Genomic DNA, 18784 nt, shown 5'->3' with positions numbered 1-18784 from the left:
GAAACGCCGACTTTTGCTCCGGTGTAGGGATTTCGCCGTTTGAAGGTGAGAGCGGGTTTGCCCCCTCGGTACAGCGGGAAGGGGCCGGGAGGGGGGAGGAGGCTAGAGCCGTCGAGTGATGCGCGAGCTACTAGTATAGTTGCTGGACCTGCTGTCAGTCAGCAGATACACGCGCACACTCTGCGATGACTTCGCCGATTTATCTAACGGGGTCACCATGACAACCCTTCCGGTCCTCTGTGCTTATTCCACGAATCACAGGAGGAGTCAAAGGGGGAAATATGATTTGGCAGGGATGCGCTGTCCAGGGATCGCTGGGGAATGAAGATGTCGAGTAGCGAGTGCACTAAAGTGCGAAACTGCATGAGCACATTAAAAAAAAAAATCAAATGCTTCAAGATTGCTACTTCTTCATTATCAAGCAAAGCATAATATGAACAAATCTATATTAACCCCATGGCTTTTTCCAACCGTCTTTTTCGCCAAATGGTGCTGACGCTTGAGAGCAATTCGCAGATCCGTCGACACAGACAGCCTACTCGGTATACTCATGCCATAACCAGGGAAGTGGAAGAGAGACGCTTCCACCTCCCTGCTTTGCCCATCAACACGATCAATGCCGCGAACGGTTACAGTCAGTTATTCCGAAAGTTCATCATTCCGAAGGTTCGTTAATACGAAAATGGAAAAAAAATCGTTATTATACTCCGGGGACACGTTACTGACGTCTTACCTAACATTCGATTTCGGACTAACGAACGTTATGTCATTATTAGCATCGAAACTTGTTTCATTTGCGGAATTGCAAACCTTCGGAATAACGCCAGAAATATTCGGATTAATAAACCCTTTTGATTTTCGGATTAACGAACATCTCGATAGGCCTATAATGAATTTGTGTGTCTCGGAATAGCGAACTTCGGAACAGCGAACCTTGTTGAATATCCGGATTAACGAATCTTCGGAATAACGAACATCACCCGTCGCGAAGTAATCCATGTCAGTTTCACGTGTTAGTTGGCAACAGTTATCATGCCATTATACTGTAAGACTATAGGCGACAGCTGTAATAACGGAACAACTCACAAGAACTGAAGATTTTATCAAACGGGATGAGAAATATTGGTTGATTTCAAAGATATATTTTTTTTTTTTTGGTCATGAAAATGATTAACAATCTTAATAGCTTACTGAAAGCAGTGAGGGCGCATAACTTAACCCTATATACAGCCCAAGGGGCGAGGCACATTGTGCCCCCTACCAGATTTTCATTTTCCACTCCTTCGCCCTTAATCCAATTTCAACCAAATTTGGTGACTTTCCCTGAAATCTTATTGCAAACATTTTGATATATATTTTTGCCATATTTGATATTGCTGATTGCCATGGCAACGATAATCTGACAACCATGTCAGTCAGATTTTGCATCTTTGTTCTGTTCCAATTTCAATAAACAATAGTACAGTGTAATGAAGTGGGTGTTTCTTGGCTGAAATTTGCTGAAGAAGCAAAATGTTTAGTAATTATGGTCCTGGAATGTTTTTTTTAAAGATTATTTCCTTTGTTTTTATGTGACAAAGGCATAAAACAATAGATATAATAGAGATAATTGAAAACAACAGCATTTTCCAAAGATTGCCCTTCTATTTTGTGTCAATTTGATTCTTTCACCCAAGTTATGCCTGTAATATCATTATTTTATCATATTATCAATCTGCAAACTCAAAATTCCAATATTATGCAAACATGAAATGTGATAACTATACATGTACCTATCCCAAACATTTCATCACAGGTCTCATAATGTATTTCTTTATGTGGTCATGAATAGCGCCCTCATGTGGTGACCTTGAGAAATTTCAACCATAACAAATAAGATTCCACTTACGTATCATTCTGTGGCAAATTTGGAAATGACTGGTCTATGATAAGACATAAATATGTACTGGGAATAAACAAATCATACAGAAAAATCATGTTTTTAGCATATATCCTATGTATTTCTTTATATTTTGGTAAATAGCGCCCTCCATGGGCGGCCTTTGAGAAAATTCAAGTGTACTGTCATGTAGAGTATGAGTTGCTCTACCCATGTGTATGACGATGATACTGTATATCAAATGATTTAAAAAAAAGTTAGAGGGGAAGGGCACAATGTGCCCCCCCCCCCCCCCCCCCCCGGGCCTGGGAAGGGTCAAAATAGCTTGGGCTTGATAGGGTTAAACTCCCTTCCACATATAATCTTGAGAAGAAACAAGACGTGACAAACATACACCTACCACCCCCACACATACACACACAAGCACACAAATGAGATTAGACAGCCACCAAGAATGAATGCAGCAGTTTCTCCCACGGTTTCTTGTGATAATCTGATGTCACGGCACATTTTTACCTGCCATGTGTGTTGGCTCACATTCTTGTCGAGCCTCGTGAAAGTGAGAATTTGATTGTCACGACGCCGCGTTCAGCAGTTGTGTTCAGCAATTGCGCGATTGATCTGTCAAGGAACAGCGTTGTGGTGAGGACGAACTCACTTCACAGCAAGTATAAGTCGTAAGGTTCAGAAGAACTTGCTCATTCCAAAAGTGCACCTCCACCTGCACCCCCCTTGGGATGGTAAGCGATGCATGATGGGAAGGCGAAGTTGCGATGATTAGTGAGTAAGCGAACTAGGAATGTCTCCCCCATCCCCCCTTTTCATTACGGTAACCATGACAACGGGGCAACTGACAGATAACATACTGGATGATGATGATGAGCTATCAATCACCGCTCTGATCGATAAGATTTTGGCTGCCATAAGATATGTTGATTTCGGCCCTGGGGTATAAGAGACGGGGCCCTCGAAAAAATGGCAAATGATAAAAATGACTGGAGGAAGATACAATCCACCAATTCCAGTTTTCGTTCAAGAGATTTTAGCCGCCGTGTTGATGTGAGCATATAGCATGGGAAGGGGGGAGGGGGAGGGAGGCAAACTTTGTGCTGACGTGGGTTGCTGATTTTCCTTCCTATAACTCTCTGTATGCTGAAGTCTATTGAAATATTAATCTCTTTAGAATTGATCTCATGTAATCAGAAATAATTGTTCTTGATACAAAGAAATTACGAGGCAATAGGAGTCTATAATTATACACAGTTACATTATGCAAGTATATATGCAGATAGACAAATTTTGTACTGTTTGAAATAAAAAAAGTTCTTCTCAACCTTGGCGTTGATTGAGAACAATATAAACGACTTCCGCAAACAACCTAAATCTACTTCAGTCCTTTAAAGTTACGTGAATAGCTATAGTATGATACTCACCCGTTGTGTTCTTTCCCTTCCTATATAACTTCCATAAGATATTGGTCTTCATTGGTGCGCGCCCCTTACCTTCTTACACCCCTCCTTACACCCCCTCCCCCACCTCCTTCTTCCCCGTCTTCAGACGCGTCTTGATTTACACTGGCGGCTCGCTTCCTTTCCGTGGTAATGACAGACGACATTCCCTATCGAGTCAGCTGGGAGCCGGTAATGTGAGGTTAATCGTTTCGGAGGCATCGTCCCCCGCTGTTGTCTATCACATGTTTAGCTCATTTTGCTGTCTTTAACCGAAGAGGTACTTGCTTGAACCCCCTACTGCAGTTTGTCGTTGTTGTTGCTGTTGACTTCTGGAAACCATCACACCACCACCACCACCATGACCACCAAAAAAAAAAAAAAAAAAATAAATGAATAAATGAATTAAATCAAACAAGAAAAAAGAGTTAATGATGAAATTTCGATTGCATGTTCACAAATTCTGAGAAAAAATGGAAACGCAGACACCATATAGATATGAAATTATTATAACATAATTATACAGTTATATCTGTCATGTCTGTCATGGAAAAAAACTTTTTGGTCAACAACTTAAACAAAGCTAAGATTCTTTGAAAATACGTTTATGACACAAACGAACGGGTCTGATGAGGAGGTCGTTGCACTCACACTTGTTTTATCTGTGTAGAAATGATTCATTTTTCATTTGCTTAATAAGCGATGGATCTGCTTCTATGTTTGGCACTAAAGGGACAGTACTGCAATTAGTCGTTTTCAATAGATGTGTCGTAATGTTATCCAGTAGTATAACCCTCCCGTTAATTTCACACTTCCCGTGACGTCATATCTAAAAAGAAAGGCTTTAAGCTTCATAGATGAAACTGGATGACAGAAATGCCCATGAATAACAACAACAATAACAACAAATGGAAATGGTTGAAGCGGAAAATGGGTATTTACAAATTACGGAAATAAAATCACTGCAACGCTGCAAAATGTTATGAAAGATTTTCAGTCACAATCTCCTCATTATTACAGAAACGATTGGTATAATAATAATAGTAATAATAATAGTGGCTACTTGTATAGCGCACAGGTCCACTTTTCAGTGCTCATGGCTCTTCAAAAATGAAAACATATCATATATTTACATGCATAACATATTCAAACATTTCAACAAATAAGAAAATGGTAAACAAAATCAAATATATACCAAATAAAGAATACAACATATACCAATTAAAAATACAATATTGATCCAATATTGATGACATACAGCAATTACAGTCCTCAGTATGAAAGGAACAGATAAGTTTTAAGTTTGGATTTGAATGACTCTGTAGATGACAGTTCCCTTAACTGAAGAGGTAACTGATTCCACAATTTTGGTCCCATAACGGAAAAAGCACGATCACCATACCCATGTTTTACTCTGGGTGTTTGGAGTAAGAATGCATCTGATGATGAACGTAGCCTTCGTGTCGGATTGTATTTTTGAATAGAATTACTTATGTATATTGGGGAAAAAGAATGAACTGAATGATGTACTAATAACAGAATCTTGAAAATAATCCTTTTTTCTACAGGTAACCAATGTAAGGAACGGAGAACTGGTGACATGGAATCAAACTTATTAGTAAAAGTTAACAATCGCGCAGCAGAATTTTGCAACCGTTGAAGTTTTGTGACATCTTTTTTTGAAAGATTACACAACAATGAATTCGAAAAATCCAACCGAGAAGAAATCAAAGCATGAATAAGTATCTCAGCTGCAGATTTAGACAAATATTTCCTTATGAAACTTAAATTACGCAAATGATATCGAACATTCCGCTGAATATGAGTTACATGACTTCGAAATGACATTTCCTGATCAAAATGACACCTAAATTACGGGCTGTTTTCGACGGAGTAATGCAAGTGCTATCGATGTTGACATGACATGACTGATAATCAACTTTGCTTAACATATGCTTTGATCCCAATAACAGAAACTCAGATTTATCATCATATAGTTTAAGGCCATTGGATGTAAGCCAGATTTTCAGGTCTTGCAAACATGCTTCGAGTTTTGCAATGGCGGATGACAATGAAGACACAGTGGGTTTAAAAGACAAATATAGTTGTATATCATCCGCATAACAATGATAACTAATACGATGCTTGCGAAATACTTCACTAATTGGTTGCATATACACAGAAAAAAGCAGCGGGCCTCCAACAATCTTTGACGAATGATGTCAACATTGTGGTTCTATGGGGACAGTTTGCAGTAAGAATGGGAAAGGAGGTTGTAGAAGGCGATGTCATTGTCACTGGACTCGCATCTACTTTCCGGGTGTGAACGTCTCGCATCTATACTTTCTGTGTGATGTGAACGTCCCGCATAATATAGATAGGTGTTCGAGTGAGCGGCTGGTACATGATTATGTGTGATGTGAAATGTACGGGAATACAGTGATAGATTATGCTGCTACCTATTTTTGTATTGTGGTGATAATTACGCTCCTGCAGAAAATAGTTCTATGTTTCTCTAGCTGTAATCAATGAATGGAAATGAAAAAGAAAACAATTCAAATGAAATACATGACATTTTGGCGATTAGAAACAACGTTTGGTAACAGGGCAACTGTCATTTATCTTATAGTTATTAACTTGACGAGAGCTCAACTTGGTTGAATCTGCACCATGACCACCCCTTGTGAACATGCATTGAAATACACACTCGAGAATCACAACTTACCGGACGACAATAATTGGGCATGCACAGCTTAAAATCTCTCTTACCCCAATTAATGAACCATAATATCACGGAAAAATCACGGCCGATTCTGCAACAATGCGTGCTCTTATATTCAAATACATATATAATATGATATAATATAACAAAGCTTGTTTTGTAATCAAAACCATCATAAACTGAGAAGTATCAAATTAGGACGCAGTAGCCTCATTCGAATGAGCCATAAACCTTTCTGACACAACAACGCATAAACTCATGGTTAGAAAGTGTTTTTCCGTTTGCAAAATGCATCTTGCAACGAGCTACATTATGAACGCGTTCGGAAAAACAATGCTGAAGAGATTGTACAAATGGCATGCGGTCTCTTAAAGGGATGGCACAGTTTCGGTTGAGATGGAGCTTAAGGTTTCCAACTTTTTTTATTTGGATGATGATTATTTGAGACAATGAGAAACCTCTTATGAAATGTGAAGAGCATTTAATTCGGAGAGGAAATTAAACTTTATTTGATGAAAAATTGATTTTAAAATGGCTGAGATAAATTAAGCAAACCCAATAAAAGTAGGACCCTCCTTTTAGGATCCCTTTGTTTTAATTTGTTTTTGGATATCTCAGCCATTTCAAAACCGATTTCATCAATTAAAATTTGAGTTCCTCTATAGAATTGTATGCTTTAAAACCATTATAAAGTGTTTTCTAAATATCTCGCAAAAAGTTAAAAGCTGAATCTTCACCTCAACCAATACTACATTCTCCCTTTAAGGGGTATACAGGCTAGCCAACTAATGCAGCCCGATTGTTATCCTAACATGTGCTTACTGGACGGAGACCGCATTCTTATAGGGGGTCACTATTTCTTTCTCTCTCTTTTTTCGAGCATCCTCCTTTTTCAGTCACTTTCTAAAAATAGGAAGGAAAATGAGTGAAAGCAGCGAAAATGGTGAATCATTTGTGCGAAATTAGGAAAAAAAAAGCATGAATGGTCAGGGACATACCATCCAGAAGGAAATGATGATAATAATGCTTGCGTAACGCGCATCCGAGGGTTTGGTTAAATCACTGGCTGACCCCCTCCTTCACTTTTTGGCAACATCACTCGGCTATCTTTTGTCTTTATTTACCTGCCATCTCATCTGTCTTTGTTATAACTTCTCGTCCTTCTCCTTTGCCCCTCTTTCTTTTTTCTTCAGCGTTGCTTCTCTTGCCTTTCCTTTTTTTTGGGGGGGGGGATGTGGGGAACAAAGACAATAGGCGCGGTCAGACTGGTAAAAGATCGCGAAGTTTGGGCCATTCGTACGCGCGCAAGAAAGAGTGCGCCATCCGATGGCTAGTGATTGTGATGTAACAATGCACATCCGTACATGACAATGGCCTCGCGCTTCGGAGACACCGCCCGCAAACAGATCGAGAAGTTTCGCGAGAAGTTTCGCGGGAAGTTTGCGGTCACATTGGCAAAACTTCGAGATCTTAAAGATCGCGATCTTAAACTTCGCGATCTTTTGCCAGTCTGACCGCGCCTAATGATGACACCAATGACAAAATGAAGACGAAGAGATCCCTTAATCATGAAATATTTTGTGCAGGAAGAGAGAGAAGAAAAGAAGAAGTAGAACTATAGATGATGAAGAAGAACAAGAAGAAGAGCGAATGAAGAAGTGTACATGAGAAGAAAGAAAAATACAGCTGATGCATGCACAACACATGATGTTTTATGATTAGTATTCACGAAGAAGGCAATGTTTGTCAGATATTCAGTTTGGGATGATTACAGAACAGTCAAACTCAACTTGGTTTGCAGAAAGACATTGATGGATGTAATACAGCATCACGCTCATATCATGTTCTGCTATTGCCGCAGGGATTAACTTGATTAAGCATTGGATAAGCCGACTAGGTCACCTCAGATTTTCGTTAAGCTCCTCAAGCTTTAAAAACTTCTGTATACTAAACGGTCCGGTATATCACTAGCTACCGTTTGCGGTCATAAATCCACGAATAGTTCGATGGCGCATTCCCAATCGACACACAGACAAATCAAATTGTGCAACACACATTTCGAAAAGTTTTTACATGTGTAGGCAATACCAAGTAAAGAGATATGCAAAGTTGATGCTACAATCTTTTTAAGTGCTGTCAATGCAAAATTCTAGTTTGGATGGAATTATTTATTGTGCAGCACACATTTTGAAAAGTTTTTATACAGTTATTATTATGTGGCAATACCAGGTAAAGAGATATGCAAAGTTGATGCTACAATCTTTTTAAGTGCTGTCAATGCAAAATTCTAGTTTGGATGGAATTATTTATTGTGCAGCACACATTTTGAAAAGTTTTTATACAGTTATATGTGGCAATACCAGGTAAAGAGATATGCAAAGTTGATGCTATGTACAATATTTTTAAGTGCTGTCAATGCAAAATTCTAGTTTGGATGGAATTATTTATTGTGCAGCACACATTTTGAAAAGTTTTTATACAGTTATATGTGGCAATACCAGGTAAAGATATATGCAAAGTTGATGCTTCAATCTTTTTCTGTGCTGTCAATGCAAAATTCTTGTTTGGATGGAATAATTTTTCTTTCTGAAAGCGTCCACACTAGCGCATTATAAAGAGAGGGGATAGAGATCCTCCGAATAATACACTTTCATATAGCAATAGGAACACCGATAAAAACGATAACAATTTCTGTCGCCCTAAAATTGAATGTATAGCGAGAATTATGTTCGTGTTTGACTTATGGTGATGGTGTCAATATTCGTATAGCGATGCATTGCACGTATTATAAAAATGACGATGATTTTGACAAAATCAGTGACTACAATAACTCTATAATGAGGGTGAAAATAATAGCATTTTAGTAATAGGCTATACTGGCACTGATAGTAATGATCATGATTTGTCTTACTTGTTTATGCCGTACATAGGCCTATAAAACCACGATCGAACATGCAAACTCTCACGAATAGTTTCCTCACAAAATGGGCCAAGCGCCAGCTTTAAACATTTTTTAAGTAGATAAGTTCATCATCAGATAGAGCAAAATACAACTTTTTCAGTGATACCTCGCTTGTAACACAACAAGGAATATTCTGGAAGTTATGATTGAAAATACCTCGTATTTTCTTAGTATTTTCTTTACTTGTTTTTTTCTTCATTAGTTGCAGCAGCCTTAATTGCAATATCTCAATTTAACAAGAGTGGAGTTAGCTCGTTTTGCGGTAAAACTCTTCAGACAAATGCCCAGACAGAACGATTTACATCGACATTATCCATGTTTATGATCATTGGGAATAGTCCATAAAAACGACAATCGACAATCATGACTATGAAGAATGAAGGATTTATCTACAATTTCATGACTAAATATTTCATAACAATCACCTACAGTTTGCAATAATAGTGACATCACTCTGAATATATAGTGTGTGCATGTTTCGCTGATATTGCACAATTGCCATTGTCTATTCTGCGGAGCGTTATTTCCAAATCGTCATACGTGACTTCAGGCTTCCACAATCCTGAGTAAGACAATAATAATTACTAAAATTAAGACTTAAAATGTCCACAGTCGCAAATATAACGACTAACAAAAGTCAAGGCTGTTGTGTCACTCGTGGAAAATATTTTCTGAACGATGATTCAATGCGCTGGTGCTGTGTAGACATAATTATTATGTGCTTGTACAATGTATATATTTCATATAGCATTATTGGCACGTAATTTGAAAATCACGCATTCTCGTGTATTTGAGCGATATGGCCCAGTGCCCGTATTTGTGTGAAGGTCAATATAATCGCGATTAATGGCAAAAGCTGTTTTTTTTATTTTTAGTTGTCAGGCTGTAAATGTTAATGTTTAAGTGATCTCTTGTGGCTAAAGTTTGGTCAGCTTTCAATTCCCAAAGCTTGGCATGATACCGACTGTGATTTCATATTTTAGTCAGCCTTCCGGAGATTGTACAAAATCCAGGCCAGCTTGGAAATTTTTGCTGTTGTTTTCTGCATTATTTGGCACATTTAATAGGAAGAAACTGGACGTGCATCTATGTCAATAGTCAATGGACTTTGTTTGTTTGGGTTTTTTTGTAGAATCACTTTGTATTCATTCAAGTTCGTTACGTATGTTCGTTTTCAATCTGTTGAAATTTCAAAATTTTGCGGCACGCAAGACGATTGTTTATGAAAGACAATGATCTGATGATATGAAAGGAAAGATCGGTCGTTGTTATTCTTTGGTGCTATCACCGAATGAGAAGAAAGGTGACCACAGTTCTATTTGACGATTATGTGCATGTATGTCTTTGTTTTTGTCATACAAAATATCTAATGTCGGAAAAGTGATATTTACGGTATGGATGGTATTGTAATATGATCACCATTATACATTACATAAAATAATTTGAAGATAATGCTTGCGTGTTTACGTTAATGTCCTCAATCATTATATTGTACCTCAATAAACTCCCCCCCCCCCCTTACACACACCTTGAGTGTATCCATGGCAATGTAAAACGACATAACACCACACACAGCTCAGGGTCGTTATGCTGCACAGAAAAGCACACGTAAATGTTTCCTTATTAAGGCATCTTTAATGCAAAGCATGCCAATGATGATGGATTATTTCGATGTGTAGCTCTTTGGGATGAAACCTTCGAATGTCATCAAAAGGTCACTAGTATAGATACTTAAATATCATTTGTTATTAATCAACTCGGAACCAAATTGACAGATATTACAATCAAATACGAGGATGTTGCCAATGACGACTAGAGAGTTAAGAGATGAAGAGTTAAAAAGTTAACTTGTGTCAACCTTGTTCTTTTGAATTGAACTACACCTCGTGACGACTGTACGTGTATTTCAGGAGATCTCCTTTCCGTTTTCATAAGTAGGTCTATTTTAAGCACATACAGTATCTCTTCATAATTATAGTCATTAGAGGTAAATGCGTACCTGGCACTTTCCTCTTAATATGAAAGGTCGCAAGGTTGAAGCTTGAATGTATATTTTACACATGTTTACCTTGTGTGTGTCATGCGATGGTATGCTAGGAGACTTCACATGCTTATGTCTATTTCACTTTGTTTCAGTTTCACGTTTATTTTATTGACAATTAATACAACCACAACAACAACAACAACAGCAACAACAAAAACAAAAACGACAACCGTAATCGATCAACGACAATTTAACTATATAACATAAAATGGCAAAATCAATATAACTAAACTAATTCATAACATACGTGTAGACATACATACACATTGTGTCCTGTATTGTATGTACCTGTAAACATTTAGGTATTTCAAGGAATATATAGGAATACCAGTGGAAACCGTTATCAACATAAGCATAATTTTGTGCTTGACTGGAATGACGTCCTCAGAGTAACATGTATTTTAATGTATTCTTACAAAATGAAACAAAAAATAGTTGTGTACTGCATGCTTTGTATTTTGTTTATTTTTTCTCTTGGAATGATGGAAAATAAATAGCAGTTGGACTGAACTGAACTGAACTGAACACATAAGATAGATACACCATTCTGAAACTTAATGAGCAATGGCATACAAAAAAAAAAACAACTTCAGCCTCTAGTTGAACATGTCCAATAATTTCAACGCACCAAGGTTAATATGAGACTATAACGAGACAAGGTATAGGAGGTACAGAGAAGGGGATACTATATAGTATCTGAAATAGAGAGAAGAGAGGAAGGCGTGTTAACCCTTTCAATGCCAATGTGTCAAAATACGCACAGATTTCACACACAAATCAATGGAAAAGAAATAAACGCGGCACACAAAGGATTAACTGTGTCTAAGGATTTGGAGCTTTGGATCTTCTAATGTTGTACAACAAGTAATGTTACCTATAGGAATTCTATTTTCAGCCTGAGAACGTAAATATAAAGCAGGCAACAATAGTTGAGTTGAGATTGAGATACATAGTGAATCATTGAGTAGGACTATTATCAGAATTATCATTATAATTATTAATTTTGGAAAAACTCGGAGAGGCCTCCTCAAGTGACGACAGTCCAGAAAACCACAATTTTTTTTGGCTTGATGTTGTATCTTTAATTATATTACAATATTTAGCAGTCATTGCTAATAGACATATTGCTAAAATCTCTTGCAAGTGCGCTATTGTTTATACGCGAACCGTTGTTTGTTTCAGCAGGATTACCACAAGCCCCTAAATCGTTAAATACATAATGTACTTGTAACCCTGGTAACGTGTTCTTAGGAAATAATAGTTAATGATTTTGCCACACATTTGCATTTTTTTTTTTGGGGGGGGGTGGGTGGGTGCAGATTTAAATTATATTTGTACTTTAATAGCTGTCTAATTGTTTTGCAATAATATATGAAATACGTACCAAATTCAACGCAGCCGATCTGATGAGTAGAAAAATGATAATGACAACAGTCATGTGCCACTATTCATTTCGAAAGATTTGATGGGTACGGCCTACCATGTTGACCATGGTCATTTCAAATAAAGATTCTTCCAAAACAGCTACGATGATGCCCTGGTCAGACAAAGTATGACCGACATTTTCCCCTATCCTCGGGCACGGAAGACTTGTGGCCGAGGCATAGGACGAAGAAAATTGAAGCTTTGATGTCATTGATGTTCCAGTCATAGAGCAAACACTCTACGGTAAGCCTTAGATTTTTTTTCAATTCATTTACGCAACCTTTTTTTTTTTCAAAAACTCATTATGTAAACGAAAATACAAAAATAATATAAAGATTTATCATACGTAGATTAGTTTTTAAAGAAATTTCAATTAGTCGTACAATTCAATGAATTATCCATATTTTATTGTTTCTTCCATAACATAGTTTGAAATTTGTTGTTCATCTCGATTAAGCTCTCTAGACTGTTAGAACAGATTATAAGAATGCCTTTTTTTTTAAATTCAACACTGTTTTCAAATCTTCTCAGGATTGAAGAATGTGCAACATTTGCCACTGAAAATATGAAGTGGGTTAGCACAGAAATTTGTATTCTATGATGTCCTTATTTATTCCATGGGCCTACTGTTTTCAAATCTCCTCAAGATTGAAGACTTTACAACATCTTTTTATCACTGAAAATAAACGTAGTGGGTTAGCACTGAAATTTTGTATTCTTGAATGTTTTTTATTCAGCACTGTTTTCAAATCTTCTCAAGATTTAAGAGCTTACAATATTTTTTTTTTTGTCGCTGAAAAATTGAAGTCTGTAGCAGAGGAATAACCGAAGAATTTGAATTATAGAATGTCCTTTATTCAGTACTGTTTTCAGATCTTCTCAAGAATAGTGGTTCACAACATTCATCACTGAAAATATGAAGTGGGTTAGCACAGAAGTTTGTATTTATAGAATGTTCCTTATTCAACACTGTTTTCAAATCTTCTCAAGATTAAGGAGTTTAAATTTCTCCGGTCAAGTCTACAAAACGTTAGTATGAAATGATGTAGATTAAATTCTTACGCGCCGAGAAGGTAGCTGCAGCTTTTTAAAATATATAATTACCCATGTACTTTGCATTTCCAATTGTTAAATAGACTGAAGCAGAATCTGATTCAAGGCATCCATGCAATCAAGGCAAACATCCTTATGTGAAGATGCTATATATGTCATCATACTTAATTGTTCATTGCGATTTGTTATGAAATTCATAGACATTCTCAAACCTCATCCTAATCACTATAAATTCTGAAACTCTGTACCCAGTATAACCAATCTATAGATGTTCAAATGCAAAAGTCTACACATCATCTAAAATTTCTCCTTTAAGTCTATACAGTCTCTCAAACTTCCTATCCGCTGTTCCCGTTCCTCGGCGGAAGCGATGGCTAAGCTATACACTATCATCATTGCTCAGGAAGTATACGGTATATGTTCCCCCAAAAATTACACTCAGATTTCTGCATTGTTAACTTTTAAAATGATGAAACTGTCTAAATGCTATTTCAGGGTCTAAAGATATAACATCTTACCTATTAATCATTAATTAAGCAAGTCATGGGTCTGTTTTTTTCCAAGTTTATGAGCACTAGGATGCTATTGGAGGCTCTTGAAACTGCATATTAATGTGTGAACACATTGAACATAACTTAGCAGGAAGAGATTCCCGACATGCTTTACAAAGATCCTCATTTCTCTTTGACCACTGAAGCAATCGGAAGGGAATTTCTGTCACATATGGGTAATGAATTACAGCTTCATACCCTGATATTGTGTTTCGAATGATTCACAATGATTAAAGTTATCGTTGCAGAGGGTCCCGTTGTATTTTTTTTTGTGGGGGGGGGGGGGGCATACGATACATAAAGCCGTTTGACTGATGGATGTTTGCTATCCTCAATTGCTTCCTTAGTGGCTATATAGCAAGATAAACCCAAATCAAACGTCAAACATGAACCCTGCGTAGAGTACGCCGCAGGTGGTGCTGCGTGCCAATGGCGATACCAATGAATCAGATAACGCCAGTCATATACTGCGGTATTGAAAACCTCACCGCTGAGACACCATCGATGAGGGGGGGGGGGGGGGGGGGGGGGGGGAAGAGACACGTATCTACCTGTAGACCGCAGGCATGCAATGATCAACAGGATGACACAGCTCCGACTTATCCCCCGATCCCAGAACACTCGTGGTAATGACTCTGGAGCTATGCGAGGTACCAGGAGACAGTGAATGCTCATTATAAACCCTAGATTGTGTGACCCTATCACTCTAAGAAAACTAGGTTCAACTTTGCACCCTTTGTGACACTAAGAACACCTTTACTAGTCTCACACTGGGAGCATTTTTACGGGTGCAACTTTGCACCTTTAAAAGGAGCTAACTGGTCTGAAAGTTGCAAAGTTGCACCCGTAAAGGTGCTCCCATTATGGCACTGGTAAAGGTGCAAAGTTGAACTATTTTTTTCGCGGCGAGTGTACATTCAGCAATATGGAAGTACGATCAGTGAAATAAAACAAGAACACGCAGTGATAACAAAAACAACAAATTATAAAGATAAAAACAATCAACCAAGCACACAGACAGACATAATTCAAAAACGTAACGTTGTTGGAAGCCAGGACAGTTGATAAATTAGAGGGGAGATGGGTTCTCTACTCTGATCTCCTACGAACCATTTTAGCTGCGACCACAGCTGAGCATTTTTCCCAAGGTCAAAGGGTGTTTCTCTCATTGTCAGAAATCCAATATCAGGGTTGATGAAGATGATGTTAAGAGAAGTAGATGGAGGAGGACCGTATAAAAAAAAAAAGAGTTAGAGGGATTGTAACAGCGAGGAAAATAGGGACATTTATTTCAATTTGAAAATAATCATCAAGTTAAGGACAAACTGTGACTGTGAATCAAGAATAAAGGAATAGATAAACAGCGGGAAATGAAGAAAACAACTTGAAAGTAACATGAAACACATCTCTGCATCCAGTATTCCGCTATAAACATGATAAAACGCGAGATTAAACTAGATTTCCTGTTTAATGAGGTTTCATCTCCATTCTGTTGCTGAAGCATTGTCTTGTCATCGTGATTTATACGGTGCGGTTTAATCTTTCAGTTCTGATCTGTAACATTTTCCTTCTTCTGTGCCGAGTTTGTACGTGTCTTCACTTTTAGAGAAATAATCCGAAACATTGCGGAGGACCTTTTTTAACAATCCTCAACAACATCTTCATGTCGTATTCACGTTTTCTCAAACGAAAGGTTATCCGTATTGATTATTGTTATTAATCCGTTCCCCAGTCAGAGTGTGATATGAGACGCTATTTCTCGAAAATTGTGTCTTGAAATAACTACTGGCAATGTCATGCGACGTTTTGCCCATTCAAAAACTCAGGACAGGTCAATTCTATACGAATAAGGCACATTACTTACACAGGGCCTGAGTCAGTGCCAATAGTAACATCAATAGTAATAACACTTTTTATGAGTTACGGAGGGGAGATACTTTTACTATTCAGCGTCCAACCAACAATGACCAAGAAAAATGCATTATGTGTCATATAAAAGTGTGACAAAATTTGAATTCCGGGCAGTCATTTTCGCGAAATTCACAGGCCATCACAATTTAGTTCCACGCTGACTAACCCGCACATATTAAGCAATTAGGATGCATGTGCAATACACATACAGGCAATGCTATACTGAGCGCAGACGAGTGGTCATTACTGGCAGTCATTAGCAATGTCAACGTCCGGTGAAACGTACACTGTAAAAACATCGGTGTTAGATTTAACACCACGGGTGTTTAATCTAACACCAATCAAACTTCAATAAAGGACCACACCCACAGGTGTTAAAAATGCACTGTGATGGTGTTGAAAAGTGTTCACTTGACACTTCGTGGTGTTAATTTGACACTGTACCTGGTGTTATTTTGACACTGTACTGGTGTTAATTAAAAAATGACACCACATGGTGTTGATTTGATATTTGTTGGTGTTAATGTCAATGGTTTAACACCCGTCCAGCTTCAATAAGAGACCACACCAGCTGGTGTTACTTTGGTGTAAATTTATTTTCACACTTTTTCAAAAATCTAGTATTTTAATGTAAAATTCCTGATCGTCTTGTTTAAATCAAAAATCAACAAGAAGTGCAGTTACTAAGAAAGTCTTCAAAAAACAGTTTACAATTTGGAAATGACACCCGGAGGTGTTAATTTAACACCATAAATGAGCACAGAAAATTTAACACCAGCTCGGTGTTCACTGTTTAACACCGGACTTTTTGCAGTGTAAAGTTGGGCATTTGGATAGAAATAAAAGACTTGTCACGTGATAGCTCTCAGCCAATCATTTGATTAGGATTTATCGATATTACCATGATTATCATGAGTCCATGACAAGAATTAAACCCGATAATAACTTTGAAAAAAGTCAAAACACACGAGGCGAAGAAATTATGTTTTTGGTCTTCATGATTCGACTCCAGATGACTTAATAGATCTTGAGTACTCTGTAGCACAGACGCGAAAACAAAGCGTGTTGCTTCATACCATTGAGAACATGAAATTATATTTTTTAATATCCTCATAACAATTGCACTTGTAGAAGATTGTAATCAAAATGTCCACCATAATTAAAGGGGAAAAAAAACTGTCCGCCGGCGCGTTTAGCTATCCAGCAATACGATGTTATTTTTTTTTCTTCAAGGTTAGGAGGGTATATCGAACATTGTTTTAGGATTCCTTTCCCATTTATGGGGGAGTATTAGCGATCAAAATTAATTCTGACATCATCAGAACAATGTACAGCTCTGTTTCACCACACCGCTGGTTCTGTGGTGTGTGTGCGTGTGTGTAAGTGATCATAATGCCCACTATAAGGGGGAAAAACCTGTCAGCGTTTAGCTGTGATGTCATTCAATTATTATTATCATTATTATTTTCTTAATCGAGGTTAGGATGGTATCGAAGGTCGTTTCGTTAATCCTTTCTCATTTATGGGGGAGAATTAGCGGTCAAATTCTGACATCATCAGAATAATATGCAACTCTGTTTCACCATATGATACTGGTTCTGTGGTGTGTGTGCGTGTGTGTTTGTCTATCTGTTTGTGTGCGTTTGCTACTGTATGTGCTCTTGTGTAATACAGGGAGATATGCCACCTCCTAAATCCGGCTTGAGCTGAGCTTCAACTGGCCCCATCTATAGTCCTATAGTATTTAGTAATTAAAGTAATCTGGCTTACTCACTTTGGTTAGCACTAGTCATGGGTGAGTATATGTACAGCTAGAAAAAAAGTCACGAACCTGATAGTCTCTCTTCCATACTGTGTTTGCCTTTTTTTAACGATACTTTCTGCTCTTCAGAAAAAAAGCCAACAAACATTATGATGAGCAGTGGTGACAGGGCAGTCAATATACCTATGTCTTTTTGTCGAGCAATTTTTCCACGAGGTTTTGAGAAAGGGATGGAGCAGGGTTTTTTAATTTTGTTTAGTTTAATAGTCTTTGTTCCATGAACTTCAAAACATTCGAAGACACACAACACAATAAATATCATGCAGGAAAGTGAAATCGTGCTCGACAGGTGACCGAGAAAACAATGACAAAACCTGACTCAGAGTCTTGTAGATTAAGCAAGTGATTTATAGGACGTTTTGTACACAATATGAATGAAGTTCATGAGTGAATAAGTTTGACAGTATACGCACCTGTGCGATATAACTATGTGTTGCAACAAACAAGTTGTATGAGCAAATGCAGATTGAATCTATATATTCAGTGAACAACACTACGATTTCTTCTGGTATTTGCCATGATGCCACTATTAAACACCAAATAAGTTTGCGTACGTGCTTACAGGAGTGTGTATTTGTAATTTGTATACTATGGGAGTGTTGCTTAGAAACAGGAGGGATTAAAGGAAAATGAAACCCAAATATAAGATTAATTGAGTAAATGCGGAAATGTCTATAGTGAGCACATCATTGTTGATCAAGTTTGAGAAAAATCGGACAATCCGTTTCAATTTCTTTTTCATATAGAGTTAAAAATAAAATTGCAGTTGCTTACTTGCTCATTTATCGAAATATGACGATGAAATTACTATGACTGTATGATTATTGAAATTTGTGTGATTTGAAATTCTTTACTCCTAGAAGCGTTATGTATATTCGGGCCTACCCTGCATTGCTTTATATGGAAATAAAATCATTTGTCTTGGATTGAATTGAATTGAATAGAATTGAAAATTATGAATTCTTAA

At 37.5% G+C, this 18784-nt stretch overlaps 1 protein-coding gene across 1 annotated transcript in view; it reads left to right on the top strand.

Annotated features, from left to right (window-relative positions):
- The first annotated feature begins 486 nt into the window (after positions 1-486).
- The window catches only part of LOC139716164 (uncharacterized), a 61115-nt gene continuing 42817 nt past the window's right edge, over positions 487-18784 (top strand). The window contains exon 1 of the mRNA XM_071627724.1: positions 487-634. Coding sequence (XP_071483825.1) covers positions 487-634 — 148 coding nt within the window. The remainder of the gene's footprint in view (positions 635-18784) is intronic.

This window comes from Diadema antillarum, unplaced genomic scaffold (assembly GCF_040938485.1).
Source record: "Diadema antillarum isolate AM-2024a unplaced genomic scaffold, OU_Dant_1.0 scf00000062, whole genome shotgun sequence".
Classification (NCBI taxonomy): Eukaryota; Metazoa; Echinodermata; class Echinoidea; order Diadematoida; family Diadematidae; genus Diadema; species Diadema antillarum.
The sequence above is the reverse complement of the archived record's forward strand: the minus strand, read 5'-3'. Positions and strand labels throughout refer to the sequence as shown.